Source organism: Natator depressus, chromosome 8 (assembly GCF_965152275.1).
Source record: "Natator depressus isolate rNatDep1 chromosome 8, rNatDep2.hap1, whole genome shotgun sequence".
Classification (NCBI taxonomy): Eukaryota; Metazoa; Chordata; order Testudines; family Cheloniidae; genus Natator; species Natator depressus.
In genome coordinates, this window is record NC_134241.1 from 55,891,886 (window position 1) to 55,909,544 (window position 17,659).

The 17,659-nt window shown below is 40.1% G+C and overlaps 1 protein-coding gene across 1 annotated transcript in view; it reads left to right on the forward strand.

Annotated features, from left to right (window-relative positions):
- Nucleotides 1–3,458: 3,458 nt before the first annotated feature.
- Nucleotides 3,459–17,659, forward strand: part of PRG4 (proteoglycan 4) — a 40,540-nt gene continuing 26,339 nt past the window's right edge. The window contains exons 1-3 of the mRNA XM_074962192.1: nucleotides 3,459–3,552; nucleotides 7,073–7,195; nucleotides 10,951–11,070. Of these exons, the coding sequence (XP_074818293.1) occupies nucleotides 3,459–3,552; nucleotides 7,073–7,195; nucleotides 10,951–11,070 (337 nt within the window). The remainder of the gene's footprint in view (nucleotides 3,553–7,072; nucleotides 7,196–10,950; nucleotides 11,071–17,659) is intronic.

Genomic DNA, 17,659 nt, shown 5'->3' on the forward strand with positions numbered 1-17,659 from the left:
TTAATACATCTATAAGATATAATAAATCAAATTGTCAAAACATAATTACCCATCTTCATTTTTAATATATGCCTCTGGCCGTATTTCTTAGAATGGTTCAGTGCAATTCTAGCAGTACTAAAGGAGGGCAGGCATTCATTCTGTTACATGGGTTTTGTTTTTCTTTAGTATCGGATGATTTTTTCTCTCATGAGAGACTTTGCTAATGCCATTATGCATTGACTTTCATAGGCTCTTAGAAACTACAGATGGAAGAGTCTCAATTAGGTCACTTTTTCCACCCCATGGATGCCAATGCCAGACTGTTCTCTACAATTTACTTCTCGAGTGCTTTGTCCAGTCTAGTTTTAAATGACTCAAGCAATGGGGCTCCTGCTATTTTCCAGGCGAGATTAATCACAATAGTGCAAATTGCATCCCTTGGGACCACCTAAACCAATTTCCTCTCCTTTCCTGATTTAAAATATTTATAGATAGTTCTCTTATTCCTCCCCACCACTCACTTTCATTGTCAAGTAAATTTCTAATAGAGTCAACTGATGGAAAAAATGAACTGAAATGTTATTGCTATATAATAAATATAATGGTACTACCTCCAGTGTGTGATTGTGAATAAATCCTGTAACTTTTTGGTGTCTCAGCTTCCCTTTCTGCAAATAATGCTTACCTTGCAAGCACACTGGGAGGATTTGTGGCACCTTAGAGACTAACAAATTTATTTGAGCATAAGCTTTCGTGAGCTACAGCTCACTTCATCGGATGCATTCAGTGGAAAATACAGTGGGGAGATTTATATACACAGAGAACATGAAACAATGGGGGTTACCATACACACTGTAATGAGAGTGATGGTAACCCCCATTGTTTCATGTTCTCTGTGTATATAAATCTCCCCACTGTATTTTCCACTGAATGCATCCGATGAAGTGAGCTGTAGCTCACGAAAGCTTATGCTCAAATAAATTTGTTAGTCTCTAAGGTGCTGTAAGTCCTCCTTTTCTTTTTGCGGACACAGACTAACACGGCTGCTACTCTGAAACCTGGGAGGATTGTTTGTCATGTGCATTGAGATCCTTAGATAAAAATGTTATATACATCAAATGTATCATGTATGTTACTCATGACACGTCGGATAATTAGTTCATCCCAGTATATTTACAGCAATATATGAAATGTCTGAAATCATATCCTTTGTTGCGTAAGTACAATACCTATCTCTATGCACAATATATTGTTCAAAGTACTCTTTTTCAAATAGGAGGGTTTCCATTTTTTTATGTTGGTCCTACTCGGGCCTGGCCCCAGGTGATTTGCCACCCATGGTGGAAAATATTTTTGGTACTCTTCATCCCCCATAGCCAAGCAGGTGGTGGTGGGGAAACAAACACACACACACACACACACCCAGTTGAGTGAGATGCGGCACCCTTCTTTCTCCCTCCCCCCAGAACATTGATCTGGCAACCTTGGAAGTTGACACCTCGGGCAATTGCTCTGACTGACCACGCCTAAGGCTGGCCCTGGCCTTATTCTAATGTCCTCAGAATATTGGAAAAGAGCACTTTTATAAAATGAAATAAATAACATTAAAATAATTAATTAAATGATACAAGTGTACTTTGTGTGTTATGGAATGTAGATGACTATAGCCTCAAAGCTCCCTATGTACATTTATTGCCCATGTCATGAAACTATATTAATCTCAAAGCAGTTCTATTATTACCATATCATTAATCTGGTACAAGCCATATTGGCCCCAAGTGAGGTAAGTACCAAGAATGTGCTTAAATCTTTCCCTAATTCAGGAGAAAACCTAAGCAAGTACTTTTCTGATCAGGAAATCTTTGCCTGAACTGGGCCAATTAAAAGTTTGAAGGAACCCATTTGTAGTGTAATTTAGTTTGAAAAAGCAGGGTGTGTACATAATGCTCCAATGTTCTGAATCTGTTCAATAGGGAATAGATAAGGATCTTATCAGAGTAATTGGAGTGTCTACATTAATGCTTAAAATTAATCACATGTTCTGCGTTGGGTAAATTAAAGATTGGATCAAATCCTTCAATTTTTAGCCAGTTCTTACTCAGGAAAAAAATTCCCATTCAATTAAATGGGAAGTACCAAGTGTGGACTGCAAGATTTGGTCCATTATTTGGTACCATATGAATTGAGTATTATAACTGTTCCTTAGAACTATTTGAGCAGAAATGCTGGTATTAAGAGCACATAACAGTGCATCATTTAAAACTACTGTTTGATTTGATAGCAAAGAAAATATATTCAAAGTCTGCCTGCAATGATTTGCTACTGCTGTGCAATACGATCTAATCCCTACCAGATAATTTACTGTCAGAAGATAATTTGTTCATTTCTCTACAAAATTAAAATTGTGTTTTGACTAATAAGTCTAAATTTAATTCATTGATATATTTTTGTAGTCATTTTTCTTAATCAGAGTGTTTTCCAGATGTTGCTTAAGTCTAGCCATCTGGAACCTTTTCCAAATGATGTGGAAACTTTGCTGTCATAGGTTGTCACTGTTGGTTTTGTCTAACACATTGGGTAATTAGTTCATCCCAGTATATTTACAGCAATATATAAGATGTCTGAAATATCCCTGAAAGCAGACATATCCTTTATAGGGTAAGTGCAATACCTATCTCTATTCACAATATTTTGTTCAAAGTTCTCTTTTTCAAAAAGATGATATTCTTTCCTGAGGGTCCTAGAATGGAGATAATCATTTGTATTTTCCTTCTGCAAAAAGAACCACTTTTATCCAGCATCCCCACTGAACACTTTTATATTTCTAAACCAGTGGTTTTCAACTTGGGGTCTCCAGACTATGTCTAAAATTTCCAAAAGCGTCCACACCTCCATTTGCATATTTTAAAGGATGTGCAAATGAAAAAAAGTTTAAAACTACTGTTCTAAATGATAATGAGGTGTCTGGGTAACAGTTTGTTGGATTACATTTTTACCTAATCTATTGATTAATTTGTCTGAAAACCTCTGTTTTAACAGCAATTTTTAAAAATATATGTTGTTTTACCAGTAATATATCATTAGAAATTGTTCTCTTGAAATCATTGTAAAGAAAAGCAGCTTAAATAAATGCATCTAATTTACTATGTTCCTCACATTTAGGGACTCCTAGAAAAATATTAACTCCATTAATTGCTATAAATAATGTTTAATTAGAAACAGACTTTAAGTAATGATGTTATTTACATCTATTTTTTCTGCAAAATTTAATGCATAATCAACTTATTATTAGGGGATACATGGCATAATTCTGTGTTAGCAAGTTCTCTATATTTTCAAACTGATGTTTAAGTTGTTACATGACTTTTATTAGGTACTAAAGCATTCATTTGCATTATATTTTTTAGTATAAACTAAATAATGTTTCATATAGTGGTCTGAGAGTATTTCAAATACAGTGTTTCTTTTCAGAGAGGATGCAGTACCTAAAAATAACCATGGTGTGGAATATATATTACATATCCCTGGTGTTATTTTCAGCATCCTTGATTCAGCAAGCTTCTTCTCAAGGTATGGTAAAATACAAAGCCGAAGCAAGGCTGTTTGGAATATTTGGAAAAACAAATGAATAAAGATAAATGATTCCTTCATTACAAACATGTCTTAAGAAACTACTACATTTTACAACTAATTTACCAACATGGGTAGCATGATTCAGTTTGCCAAAATTTGAGAATCTTTTAAAACATGTGTCAATATAAGTAGGTCTTTTAAGTGGAATAATTTGTAAATCTTCATGTAATGTAAAATGTATATGTACATGCTGTGTGTGTATCTATAACTCTTTCTGTCGATATAGGCTGCATATCCTATTGCCCTCTAAATGATATACAGGGAGTTAGTCAAACCCATTGCTGATATAATCCAGTGAAGTACTTGCAATTATACCACCGATTAATGTGTCCAGGAGTGGTTAGATACTGATCAGAATCATGACAAGGCATGTACATAACATGCTAACTAAACACTTTCCTTGTCAGTAACGTATTATCTGAACACACTTTTGATACTACCATGCAATCTTCTTGTGGCATTAATTTCTCTAATACTATAGATTCTTTTAATTTCTCTCTTAAAGCTCAGCATCTACTAATCAAGATAGTGTCTTTTTTGAAAGATGGAAGGAACTACAGCATAGCAAATATTAAGTTTGCTGCTATAATTTTTAAGCAATTTAAATATTTAAGTTTCTACAGTAGCCGATATTACATAGTTGTATATCAGGAACACAAAAAAGCTTCAACAGCTCTCACTAGTTACAACGGAGGAGTCAAGTTTTATCTACAGAGGGACTTAGGGACCGATGGAACTCCCTTTCAAGTGAGTGGGAATTTTTGCATTGACTTCAATAGGGATCAGACAGTCACTGCCAGGAAAGAATGCACTAAAACCAATCGTGGTTTTGTAGGGTTTTTTTTTTTTTTTAAAGAAATAACTTCTCATCTTACAGTTCATAAAATTGTCTTTTAATCTTGAATCCAGATTTCACCTATGTTCTCTCCTCACCCATCTCTCTTACATGGATGGGCAACTGTAACAAGCTATGCATAAGGCTGGTAGTGGCTTCTAACTCCTGACTCTTTCACCTACTCACAGTGTTCCCTTTGACAAATTACTTCACTTCAGAACCCCAGCTACTCTCTGGAATACTGCAAGTGAAAATAGTTACTTGCCTTTGTGATAAAAAGTGGCATGTAAATGCAGAGTTTTAATTATTATTTTTATCCCACCTCCTCCACTCCTCTTGATACACACACATATGTACAGTGTTTGTTGTTGAAAATTTTTCTCGTCTCCAGTGCTGTGTTATGTGTTGTTTCTTGTTGCTTCTTGACATTTCAGTTCACTGTTTCGAGTCTTTTTTTCAGCTTGTTTACAAATGTACAGTCTCTTGGTTCAGATTTAAGGATGCTTCACTTGCATCTTTCAATTCCAGAAGGGGAGGCTGTTAGTACACTAGTGTGGTTTTCATTTACTGGGGGTATTGTTCCAAGAAGATTGTATGATCTAGCAGAACTAGAAAATGGACTGCCATTAGAGTTGTGGTGGTTTCATTATGAAAACAGTCCTATCTGTCACTTAGGTTTTCATCTCTAAATGCATAGCTAGGGAGTTTCCCACTATATTTGATTATTCGTGATCTCCCAGCATTGAAGCCACTCTGGAAGATGAATGTTACTCTGCTGAAAATAAAGAATCCACATGAACAAAAAGAAAGAATATATTTTATCCTGTTGTGCAGCGCTGAGACCCAGTAATTCCTAAATTCTAACCCTAATTCTGAATCTGACTCCCTCTCTAATATCAGGCAAGTCACTTAAAGTGCAGTCTTGCTCTGAAACATCACATGATTCCTTTATATTGTGATCATATTCACCAGTGTACAAGCAAAACAACTTTTTAAAATGAGCAGCCTTGCAAACTCAACCTGAGATCTGAAAGTCAACCAGGGTTCTCTCCTGCTCCTACACACCATCACCAGTAATAAAGATTATACAGCCCAAATTATGCTGTCAGTGGCCTCTGTGCCTCTCCAGTGCCTTCTGATTCTGCATTTAGGGTATGTCTTCTGGACTACTGGAACAAAAGCAGTGAAGACAGTGCAGCATAGGTAGTAGGACATGGGTCCCTAGCCTGATCTGAAGCCCCTGCTGAGCTATCTTCACCGTTATCTGTGCTCGCTTGATAGCTTTTTCTGTGTAGACAGACCGTTAGGTATACCTCTAACCACACACAGAGCCTTCATTGAGATAGCACAAGTGTCACTGAAAGCAGAATATGGCCTTCCTAATTTCTGTTAACTGATGATAAGCATGCAAGAATTTAGCTTGCCTTTCAGATCCTAGGTTGAGCTTGCAGTGCTGGCAGCTGGAAAAAAAAATCTTTTATTTGTAATTGGAGGAAATTTGTTCTGGAAGTCACCAAACAAAATAAATATTGAAAGCCACATAGACCCATTTTTACAGTTATTTTCAGAGAAGAACTGCACGGTCTCAGTGTTCCATCTGGAATTTATTATTAAATTTTTTTGCAAAATGTTTTGAAGAAGTGAAGCTTTCTATTCATGTTAAACATTTTCATCACCAGTGGGATGCAAAATTAAAAGGTGAGATGGAAAACAAGTAACAGTGGCCTTACCAGTCAGCTCACCAACATAAAAAAAAAAAAAAAAAATCTTGCTTTTTCTAAGCTATGACCAGTAAAATACAAATGCTGATAGCTCACAATACAACTGACTCATTCAGTATGACAGATAGCCGAGCATCAATCCCCAATTCAACACACTCTCAAAACTAGGGCAACTGAAGTTGGCAAACACAGTACTAGATGGAGACCTGAACCACACAGTTGTCCCCTATCTATTTCCATAATATACCAAACCAAAACTTCAAACCTCAAAACCCCTCAACTTTAGTATGTTTGAAATCTGTCTCTGCATTTGCAAGCTCAGGCTCATTTCTAATTTTAAACTAGAGCATGAATTTATGTCTTGTGCTAGTATGACCATAGCTCAGCATTCTAGACCTTGGTATTCAATATAGCTCAAAGAAGACACGCAAATTAACATGTTTTGGGCCCAATCCAACTCCCAGTCAATGAGAGTTTTGCCACTGATTTCAGTGGGAACAAAACAACTCTCTCTATTTTTTTTCATATGCAATCGATATATTTTGGTTCAACTGGAAAGAAGAAACCTGCCTCCTACAAGCCACATCAAGGTTTGACTTAAATTAGTACATCCAAACTTTGAAAATATCCCATAGCAGAAACCTTTTATTTTGAACTCTGGATAATGCAACTATTATATTCCCTAATATAGGGCCCAATCCTAGGCCCACTGTAGACAATGGAAAGACTCCTATAAATTTCAGTGGGAGATGGATTGGGCCAATTGTTTTTTTTTTTTCCCCTTAAGGATTTCATTTGCTTACTCATTATAAGCAAAACCATTTTTCTACTTTGCCATTCACTGTTTCCTTACAAACCATTCTAGTATGGCAATGTTTAAACTAGTATTGTATGATTTTAGATTTATCAAGCTGTGCAGGGAGATGTGGGGAAGGGTATTCTAGAGAGGCTCCCTGCCATTGTGATTATAGCTGTCTACACTACATGGAGTGCTGCCACGATTACAAGAGGTTCTGCACAGAGGGTAAGTTGTCAAACCCAGTCAGTTTCTATGATGATGAGCTCTGCTCCTATTTCCTTTTACACTTGTAAAGCTTTTACCCTTTTCCTTTTACACTTTTATACTTGTTCTCGTCTCAATGTTTATACGTCTCTTTCGCTTTATTGTGTCTCTCGTTTCCTTCTCATAAATGTCGTATCATGTCTGAATAAAAGTTTTTCATGGATAATCACCACTTCAAAAAGTCCAGTATTCACATTTACAATAATTAGGCTGTCACTAAGAAAGTGCCCTGCTTTTAAGACTAGCAGAGCAGCACAGAAGGGGTTAATATTTTACCGCCAATTTGTGGCCAATCCTGTTCAGCTCTTTTAAAAAAAAAAACTTTTTAAAGCAACATTTTAAAAACTGTGGGGGCCAGAGGCCCTGATTCAAAGCCCAGTGAAATCAATAGGAGTCTTTCCATAGACTTTCAATGGACTTCGGATCAGATTGTGCTATCAGTTTTTAAGCCAAAAATCACTACTGAGTAAGATATTCCTGTTTAAAATACTGATGGCTTAATATGGACCTATACGTTCTAATGAAAAAGTAGTTGAAATTTGCCACGTTAAAAACTCACTTCTGTTTCCATTTGCTGAGTCCATGTAGTTGAAAATGTTGTGTGGGAGACTGATGGGGAAGAAGATAGAATGAATACTGGACTTAGATATATTTCTCCTATAATCAACATGTCACTGAACAGTGAAAATATGCATGTTTCAATCTGTTTTTACAAGGATTTTGGCAAATTAGGGATTAATTGGGATTAAGGCAATGAATTAAATTCATGTTTATGACTAAGTGTTTGTCTGCAGAGTGCATTAATCTGCACCAGAGGGATGTGAATTCTAGGGTGCACAAGTGTGTCACACACTAACTAGCCAGTGTGGACTCTGCTGGTGTGCATTAAAAGTTCGCTAGTGTACATTAATACAGTCCTATTTAATACTACGTTACCGTGCACTGGGGAACTTTGTGTGCGCGCCAGAAGGATTCACATGGGCCAGCAACATGCTAGTGTGCACTAGAATTTATACTTTCTGGTGAGGGTTAATTGCACAATGCAGACAAGCCCTTAAGATAACCATGGTGTGATATTCACTGGAGTTCTAACAGTGCTAAAACATTCTAGGGTAGAATTTTTTAGTTCTGTCATTACAGAATCATAAGCCGCAACTCTGTCACCCTTATTCATACTAAGTGGTACATTACTGCATAAATAGCCCTATGGAAGGGACTTGCATTGTGGTTAATCCAGTCATAAATATTAAACTGAGTGTATTGATGGCTCGCATAAACCTGATTTGAATAAGACAAAATGTTAACCTGCTCAGCAATTTCAATATTCCTTTGATTCTCTTGAATGATATGTTGGTCTGAAATTAAATGTTGCAGATTTTCTTTATTATACAATATCCTGCTTAGTTACTATAGGCCAGATTTTTAAAGGTCTAGAGCAGAGGTGGGCAAACTACAGCCACATCCAGCCTGCGGGACCCTCCTGCCCGGCCCCTGAGCTCCTGGCCCAGGAGGCTACCCCCGGCCCCTCCCCCACTGTCCCCCCTGCCCTGCAGCCTCAGCATGCCGCGCCGCCAGTGCAACGCTCTGGGCGGCTGGACAGCGCAGTTGCAGAGCTGCGGCCTGACCTGGTGCTCTGGGCAGCGCGGTAAGGGAGCAGGGGGGGCTGGATAAAGGGCAGGAGAGTTGGGGGTGGTGGTCAGGGGGTGGAGGTGTGATAAGGGTTGGGGCGGTCAGAGGGCGGGGAACAGGGGGTTGAATGGGGCAGGGATCCCCAGGAGGCAGTCAGGAAGGAGAGGTGGGTTGGATGGGGCGACGGGGGTCAGTCAGGGGCAGGGGTTCCGGGGGCAGTCAGAGGACAGGGAGAAGGGGTGGTTGGATGGGGCAGGGGTCCCCGGGGGCAAGTCAGGAATGAGAGAGGGGGCTGGATGTGGTGGCAAGGGACAGTCAGGGGTGGGTGGTCAGGGGGTGGTGGATGGGGCAGGAGTCCCAGGGGAGCTGTCAGGGGGCGAGAAGTGTGGTGGGGGTCGGGTCAGATAGGAGGCGGGGGTCAGGCCACGCCACGCCTGGCTGTTTGGGGAGACACAGCCTCCCATGACTGGCCCTCCATACAATTTTGGAAACCCGATGTGGCCCTCAGGCCAAAAAGTTTGCCCGTGCCTGGTCTAGGGGTAGACAGACAGTATGCTAAAAACCTTTAAAAACCTGGCTCTCCACGATTTAAAAATATGTTGCTGTATGCTCTGTTTGCAAAGCGTTTAAACATGTGCTTAATTTTAAATATGCGAGTAATCCCATGGAGCTTAATGACTTACTAATTGAATCTGGCATTAGCAGGACGTCAGAGATGTTTATGAATGCAATTTTTCTTATCACTGTAATTTAAGGACAAACTTCTGATCTCATTTACAGTGGTGCATATCAGGAGCTAAACCACTGATATCAGTGGAACTAGTCTGGATTTTTATTGGTGTAAGTGAGGTCAGAATCTGGCTGTAAATTACCCTAACAGCACTTAATTAATATTTAAAGTAAAATACGATTTTGAGCCCTGCACATAAATCAGAAATGAACTTCAGTAGGAGGTTCAGGCACAGAAAGGCTACAGGATTGGGTTTATTGCCTGTACGCTAAACAGTGTAACTACCAACTACTTATTTTGAATTGGAGGCACTGAGAACTGTATCCTCAACTCCCAGTGACTTCAGGTCCAGTATGACCATTGAAATAGTAAAATTTGTGTCTGTTACACACATACTATACAACATCAACAAATATGTTAAGATATTGCAAACATTTAAGGCCACATTTTGTCCTTAAATGTGTAATTTATATAAAATTCTGATGTCAATGGCAGCTGCACACACTCCTGCAAGCAGATAAATTGACTCTTACTATTGATTATGCAGTGCAAGAAACTTAGTGGTTATTAAACGTTTAGCCCCAATAGATTATTAAGAATAGACAACAATTCAAAATGAATTAAGGCTATTTAATTATACATCTAAATATTAGTACTGATATTATGTTATAAAAAGGTACAAAAATAATTTTGCACTCAATTAACTTCAGGGGACAAATGTGCAGAAAAGGACTGTGTAATTTTCTATGCACAGCCATTTCCACATTCCAGAAACAGCTTATGTATATCAGATAGTCTAACCCACAACTTGTTCAAGCAAATCCATTTTTCCCAAGTGCACTGTTTTTAATGTTGTTGACACAAATAATTGCTCATGCAAAATGATGTGCAGATTGAGGAGCCCATCTGAAAATCTGGCCCAGTATAACTTCTTTGTTAAATCTAAATTCAGTCCCTATTTGAGACATTTTACATCTGGCCCAATATTTCACAGACATCAGATCTGACTGGGGGAAGGAAATCCTGTTCAAAGGAACCTTCTTCTAGTGAACTCTGAGATAATGAAACAGCTTCTAGTGAAGCAGAATGTAAATTCTAAATTGTTTCAGTACACCACAATGTGCAAATTGCAGTTACAGAGCATGATTCCCAACCCACTAAAAGCAATTGGAGTCTTTACATTGATTTAAATGGGCTTTAGATCAAACTCAGAGTGATTACGTGCTTATATGAAGTTGTTCTTTATATCAACAAAAATTAATGACTTCACTATAAAAGGGTTCCCCTGTAGAACAAAACACAAACAAACAAACAAAACCAGGCAATAGTGCTGAATCTCTTGCTTTGCCTTGTGTAGAACTCTCCTGTAAAGGACGCTGCTTTGAAACTTTTGTAAGAGGGAGAGAATGTGACTGTGACGCAGACTGCGAAAAATATGGGAAATGCTGTCCAGACTATCCAAAACATTGTGAAGAAGGTGAGTGTACTTTCCTTATAAATGGCTTTCAGTATTTTATATATTTAATATAGCTGCCTAAGTGTTGTAACAGATTAACAACCCCACATATTTTGTACTTGATAATGCTCACATTAAAGGAATTTTGCCATTAACTTCAATGGAAATAGGATCGATCATTCCCTTTCATTAACAGAACCCTTGCATATGGAAAACAGGAACTATGAGGAGGTGATTAAATGAATGGTCTGGTTACATTCCTTTATTGGAATATAGATGCTCTGAACTACCTACTGGATTCTTCTCTGAATTAACTGCTCTGAGCTATCTTCTGAGTCTTCTAACTGCTCGTGTTTTCAGACAGTCCTTAACTAGTGATAAAAAAAATTCTTTAAGAAAACAGACTTACCGCATTTTCTCAAGAGTAGGAGCTATATTATAAACAGGAACTGCTGAAATCACCAGAAAGAAAAGAATTTTTAGGGAATAATTTTTTAAATGTGTTTATTTTTAGTCTTTATATGGAACATCCACACCCCCACACTTCTAGGCCCATGATGTATAATAATACTTTCGCAGCTCGATTCTTTGCAGGTATAACTCCCCTGACTTCAATGTCGTTACATGCAAATGTAGAATTTGGAGGTTTAAGTGTGGGGAACTGGATGGCTCAGAGTACAGGTAATGGGATAATAGTATGACATTTACTCTACCTGCAGAGAATCTGACTGTTATGCACGTAGGGTACAGAGAGGTTAGACAAGGAAAATTCACACCCCGATTCCCAGTCCAGGTGTTCCCTGCAGGTTAAGGTTGATATGTATATGTATATGGCAGGTTAAGGTTGATATGTGTATGTGTGAGAAACCACGTCTTGCCGCTTTCCAAGCTGTACCTGTACTATGGATAAAGGCAGAACTTCATTCCCCAGGGAGATCTATTCTCAAGCTCTCAGGAGCACTAAGACATGGATTCAAAGCATGGAAGCACATTCTTAACTTTAATCGTGTGAGCAATCCCATCCTATTCTGCAAAGCACTTAAGCATATACTTTAAGCATCTGCTTAAGTGCTTTGCTGAATCTGTGCCTTAATACCCATGAAACTGATGCAGCTGGCACTGGGATACTGCCTTCTGAGATCACAGGATCTCCAGGGCATTATTGTACCCAATTTTAAAGTCAGCAGTTCAACAACCAACATGAACGTTATGAAAAAAAAATTAATTACCATCCCAAATGTTATTCAGATCACAGAACATTTTTAACCAACCACTTCCAGGTTTTGTGTTCTACTTTGTGTGAAAAAGTGAAAACGTCTCATTAAAGTCTTGGGAATATTGTACTAACTTGTGAACATCACGTGGATTTAATGTCTAAACTACCAGGCTACTGCCTTTGAAAGCTTCCCTCTGTCCATTTGAACTGTTAGGAAGATTCTGTGCACCAGGTGACACTGTCTGTGATTTTCATCACTGATTTGGGTTCATTACCCTTTTTGCTTCCTGCTTCTCAGACCTCTGCTTCAACACTGACTCTTTTCAGTTAGAGCTTAAAATAAGACCTTCTCTTACTAATGCAAGAGCAGAAAGAATTAGATTAAAAATTCTATGTTCTTCTTCAGAATTATTGCCCACAAAAATATTTAAATGATTTGCTCATTTCTAAACTAAGCAAAATTTTGTTTATAGTGAATACTTTCACTCCACCTCCCCTCATTTCCCAGAGAAAGCAAATGTTTCATGGATCTGCAGGGACCATTAGCATTGCATAGCAAAGGAGAAAAATAGGGAGGCGACCACATGCTGATGCAAAGCTGAGGTGTGTATCTGCTAAGCAATGTTTAAATTGGAGGAAATCCATACGAATGGTAGACACCTCTTTTGCCCTCACTGCTTAGTCTGCGGACTAAATAGCAAGCACGCAAGCAAGGTACTTAAGAATAGTTGACCTAAAAAAGGTGGATTTTTTTTCCATGTCTTGCAAAAGTTTCTAATGAATATTATATTGTACCATGTTAAACATGTCATAACACACATTGCCAAGTCTCATTTTGTAGAGGCAATGGAGAAAGTGACAGAAAATGTACAGAACTGTCTAAAATGAAATTCAGTTCAATTGTTATCAAACTCTTAGGGGACTTGCAGTCAAAGATAAGTGGTCAGAGTCATTTGCAAAAGAGCAAAATCAATGATCAATTTAGAGCCACTTTAAGGCCCCTGTATTGTACACTTCCAGCATGGTGGGTAAAAGGGTCTTAGTGTTAATAAAAATCAGACCTGACTTTAAAAAAAAAAAAAAAAAAAAGAGCACAATCATCTTCATCTGTAGGAAGAAAAATGAAATTCACATTTTTATTTTATTGTATTTCATTGCATTCCCTAAAGCTGTAGCAATAAGCCACTTTTGAATGGCTAAAGCTAACTGGCAGTTAGACCAGTTAACATTCATTTGTTTACTTTTTAAAAGATTTTAGGGGACACCTTGCTGAGTTGGCCTATCCTGACCTTGTCGTGGGAGCTGAAATTCAAGCTGCCGTGTATGTTGATCTTGTCTCCAATCTGCAATGTTGATTTCAATCACTTCAATCTCTACTAGGCTCTGATGCATTGCTGGGGTGGAGCTCAATAAACAGCCTTATACTGTTCACACTTCACAGAAAACATTGTTAATATAGCACTCCCATGTAAAAAAAGATTTTAAAAAAATGTACAACTTCTAAAGGTTTCAGAGTAGCAGCCATGTTAGTCTGTATCCGCAAAAAGAAAAGGAGGACTTGTGGCACCTTAGAGACTAACAAACTTATTTGAGCATAAGTTTTCGTGAGCTACAGCTCACTTCATCGGATGCATTCAGTGGAAAATACAGTGGGGAGATTTATATACAGAGAGAACATGAAACAATGGGTGTTACCATACACACTGTAACAAGAGTGATCAGGTAAGGTGAGCTATTACCAGCGTGGGGGGGGTACCTTTTGTAGTGACAATCAAGGTGGGCCATTTCCAGGAGTTGACAAGAAATGTGAGGAACAGCGCGCGCGTGGGGGGAGGAGGGAATAAACATGGAGAAATAGTTTTACTTTGTGTAATGACACATCCACTCCCAGTCTTTATTCAAGCCTAAGTTAGTTGTATCCAGTTTGCAAATTAATTCAAATTCAGCAGTCTCTCGTTGGAGTCTGTTTTTGAAGTTTTTTTGCTGAAGAATTGCCACTTTTAGGTCTGCAATCGAGTGACCAAAGAGATTGAAGTGTTCTCCGACTGGTTTTTGAACGTTATAATTCTTGACGTCTGATTTGTGTCCATTTATTCTTTTACGTAGAGACTGTCCAGTTTGGCCAATGTACATGGTAGAGGGGCACTGCTGGCACATGATGGCATATATCACACTGGTAGATGCGCAGGTGAATGAGCCTCTGATAGTGTGGCTGATGTGATTCGGCCCTATAGATATGTGGACAGAGTTGGCAACAGGCTTTGTTGCAAGGATAGGATCCTGGGTTAGTGGTTCTGTTGTGTGGTGTGTGGTTGCTGGTGAGTATTGGCTTCAGGTTGGGGGGCTGTCTGTAAGCAAAGACTGGCCTGTCTCCCAAGGTCTGTGAGAGTGATGGGTCATCCTTCAGGATAGGTTGTAGATCCTTGATGATGCGTTGGAGAGGTTTTAGTTGGGGACTGATAGTGATGGCTAGGGCCGTTCTGTTATTTTCTTTGTTGGGCTTGTCCTGTAGTAGGTGACTTCTGGGTACTCTTCTGGCTCTGTCAATCTGTTTCTTCACTTCAGCAGGTGGGTGTTGTAGTTGTAAGAACGCTTGATAGAGATCTTGTAGGTGTTTGTCTCTGTCTGAGGGATTGGAGCAAATGCGGTTGTATCGTAGAGCTTGGCTGTAGACAATGGATCGTGTGGTGTGGTCTGCATGAAAGCTGGAGGCATGTAGGTAGGAATAGCGGTCAGTAGGTTTCCAGTATAGGGTGGTGTTTATGTGACCATCGCTTATTAGCACCGTAGTGTCCAGGAAGTGGATCTCTTGAGTGGACTGGTCCAGGCTGAGGTTGATGGTGGGATGGAAATTGTTGAAATCATGGTGGAATTTCTCAAGGGCTTCTTTTCCATGGGTCCAGATGATGAAGATGTCATCAATGTAGCGTAAGCAGAGTAGGGGCATTAGGGGACGAGAGCTGAGGAAGCGTTGTTCTAAGTCAGCCTAAAAATGTTGGCATACCATGAGGCCATGCAGGTACTCACAGCAGTGCCGCTGATTTTAAGGTATACGTTGTCCCCAAATTTGAAGTAGTTATGGGTGAGGACAAAGTCACAAAGTTCAGCCACCAGGTTTGCTGTGACATTATCGGGAATACTGTTCCTGACAGCTTGTAGTCCATCTTTGTGTGGAATGTTGGTGTAGAGGGCTTCCACATCCATAGTGGCTAGGATGGTGTTTTCAGGAATGTCACCGAAGGATTGTAGTTTCCTCAGGAAGTCAGTGGTGTCTCAAAGATAGCTGGGAGTGCTGGTAGTGTAGGGCCTGAGGAGGGAGTCTACATAGCCAGACAATCCTGCTGTCAGGGTGCCAATGCCTGAGATAATGGGGCGTCCAGGATTTCCAGGTTTATGGATCTTGGGTAGCAGATAGAATACCCCTGGTCGGGGTTCCAGGGGTGTGTCTGTGTGGATTTGTTCTTGTGCTTTTTCAGCGAGTTTCTTGAGCAAATACTGTAGTTTCTTTTGTTAACTCTCAGTGGGATCAGAGGGTAATGGCTTGCAGAAAGTGGTGTTGGAGAGCTGCCTAGCAGCCTCTTGTTCATATTCCGACCTATTCATGATGACAACAGCACCTCCTTTGTCAGCCTTTTCGATTACGATGTCAGAGTTGTTTCTGAGGCTGTGGATGGCATTGTGTTCTGCACGGCTGAGGTTATGGGGCAAGTGATGCTGCTTTTCCACAATTTCAGCCCGTGCACGTCGGCGGAAGCACTCTATGTAGAAGTCCAGTCTGTTGTTTCGACCTTCAGGAGGAGTCCACCCAGAATCCTTCTTTTTGTAGTCTTGGTAGGAAGGTCTCTGTGAGTTAGTATGTTGTTCAGAGGTGTGTTGGAAATATTCCTTGAGTCGGAGACGTCGAAAATAGGATTCTAGGTCACCACAGAACTGTATCATGTTCGTGGGGGTGGAGGGGCAGAAGGAGAGGCCCCGAGACAGGACAGATTCTTCTGCTGGGCTAAGAGTATACTTGGATAGATTAACAATATTGCTGGGTGGGTTGAGGGAACCATTGCTGTGGCCTCTTGTGGCATGTAGTAGTTTAGATAGTTTAGTGTCCTTTGTCTTTTGTAGAGAAGCAAAGTGTGTGTTGTAAATGGCTTGTCTAGTTTTTGTAAAGTCCAGCCACAAGAAAGTTTGTGTTTCTAAAGGTAATTTTTTGTCCTACATCCTCCTCTTTTTTCATGAAAATAGTCACCCCCGTGGACCTGATCCAACTCTTGCTGATTTCACTAGGAGTTGATCCAGGCCCTAAAGCATTTTCATTCAATAATTGCATACATTCCTCAATATAAATTATGGGTTCTATTCTGCCACTCTTATTCACCTTGAATAATAGCTTAACGTGTCACTAGCCCCACCGGTTTCCATGGGACTACTTGGGGAGCAAGGTAATACTCAATGAGTGTAAGGCTGATAACATGAAAGTTCTAATAGTTAAAAATGTATAAACCACATTTATTTCTCTTGTGATATTTATAGGCATCTTTGATTGCAACAAAAAAAGCTTATAAATTTTTCTGAGCTCATGCAATTTACATGGGCTCTTATAAGGGCTCCCCTTCAATGGGTGGGGGAAAGGTTACAGGATAGCCAGGAGGCAGCTGGGTTGATGTCAAGAGAAGGTCACTGCACTGCCTTTCCTGCTGACCAGAAGAGTGGTGCATAAGTGTGCACATTTATACCCAGTGAAGCCATCTTTTACCCACCCTCCCACCTATGAACCTGGCAAAAGGACCAGGCTTCCTCTTGACGGACTGTGGGAATTACACTAGTCGACCATTTCCTTGGGGAGCTGGGAAGGAATTTTTCTCTCTTTGCCAGATTGGCCAAGGCAGGGTGGTTTTTTCCGCCTTCCCCACAGGAGGTCTGGGGCTCACTGGGGTGGAGTAGGTTATAAGGCTACGTTTTAGTCACAGGTATTTTTTGTAAATGTCATGGACAGGTCATGGGCAGTAAACAAAAGTTCACGGCCTATGATCTGTCCATGACTTTTACTATATACCCCTGACTAAAACTTGGGGGCGGGAAGGCCAATGGTTGCTGGGGGTGCTTGAGGGTGTGCGGGGTTCTGTGGCCCTGGAGAGCACTGCGGGTGCTGGGGGAGTGGTTGGTGGGGCTGGGGCAGACCCCCTACCTGGCTCCTGGGAAGCAGCAACCTCCAGCTCCTAGCTCCACGTGCTGCCTCTGCTCTGCCCCAATGGGAGCTGCGGGGGCGGTGCCTGCAGACGGAGGCAGCACGTGGAGCTAAGAGCTGAGGGAAGGGAGTTCCTGTCGCCTTTCTGGGGAGCCCCCTCCCCCCAGGTAAGCACGGGCCTGCACCTGAAACCACAGCCCCCCACACACCCAAAC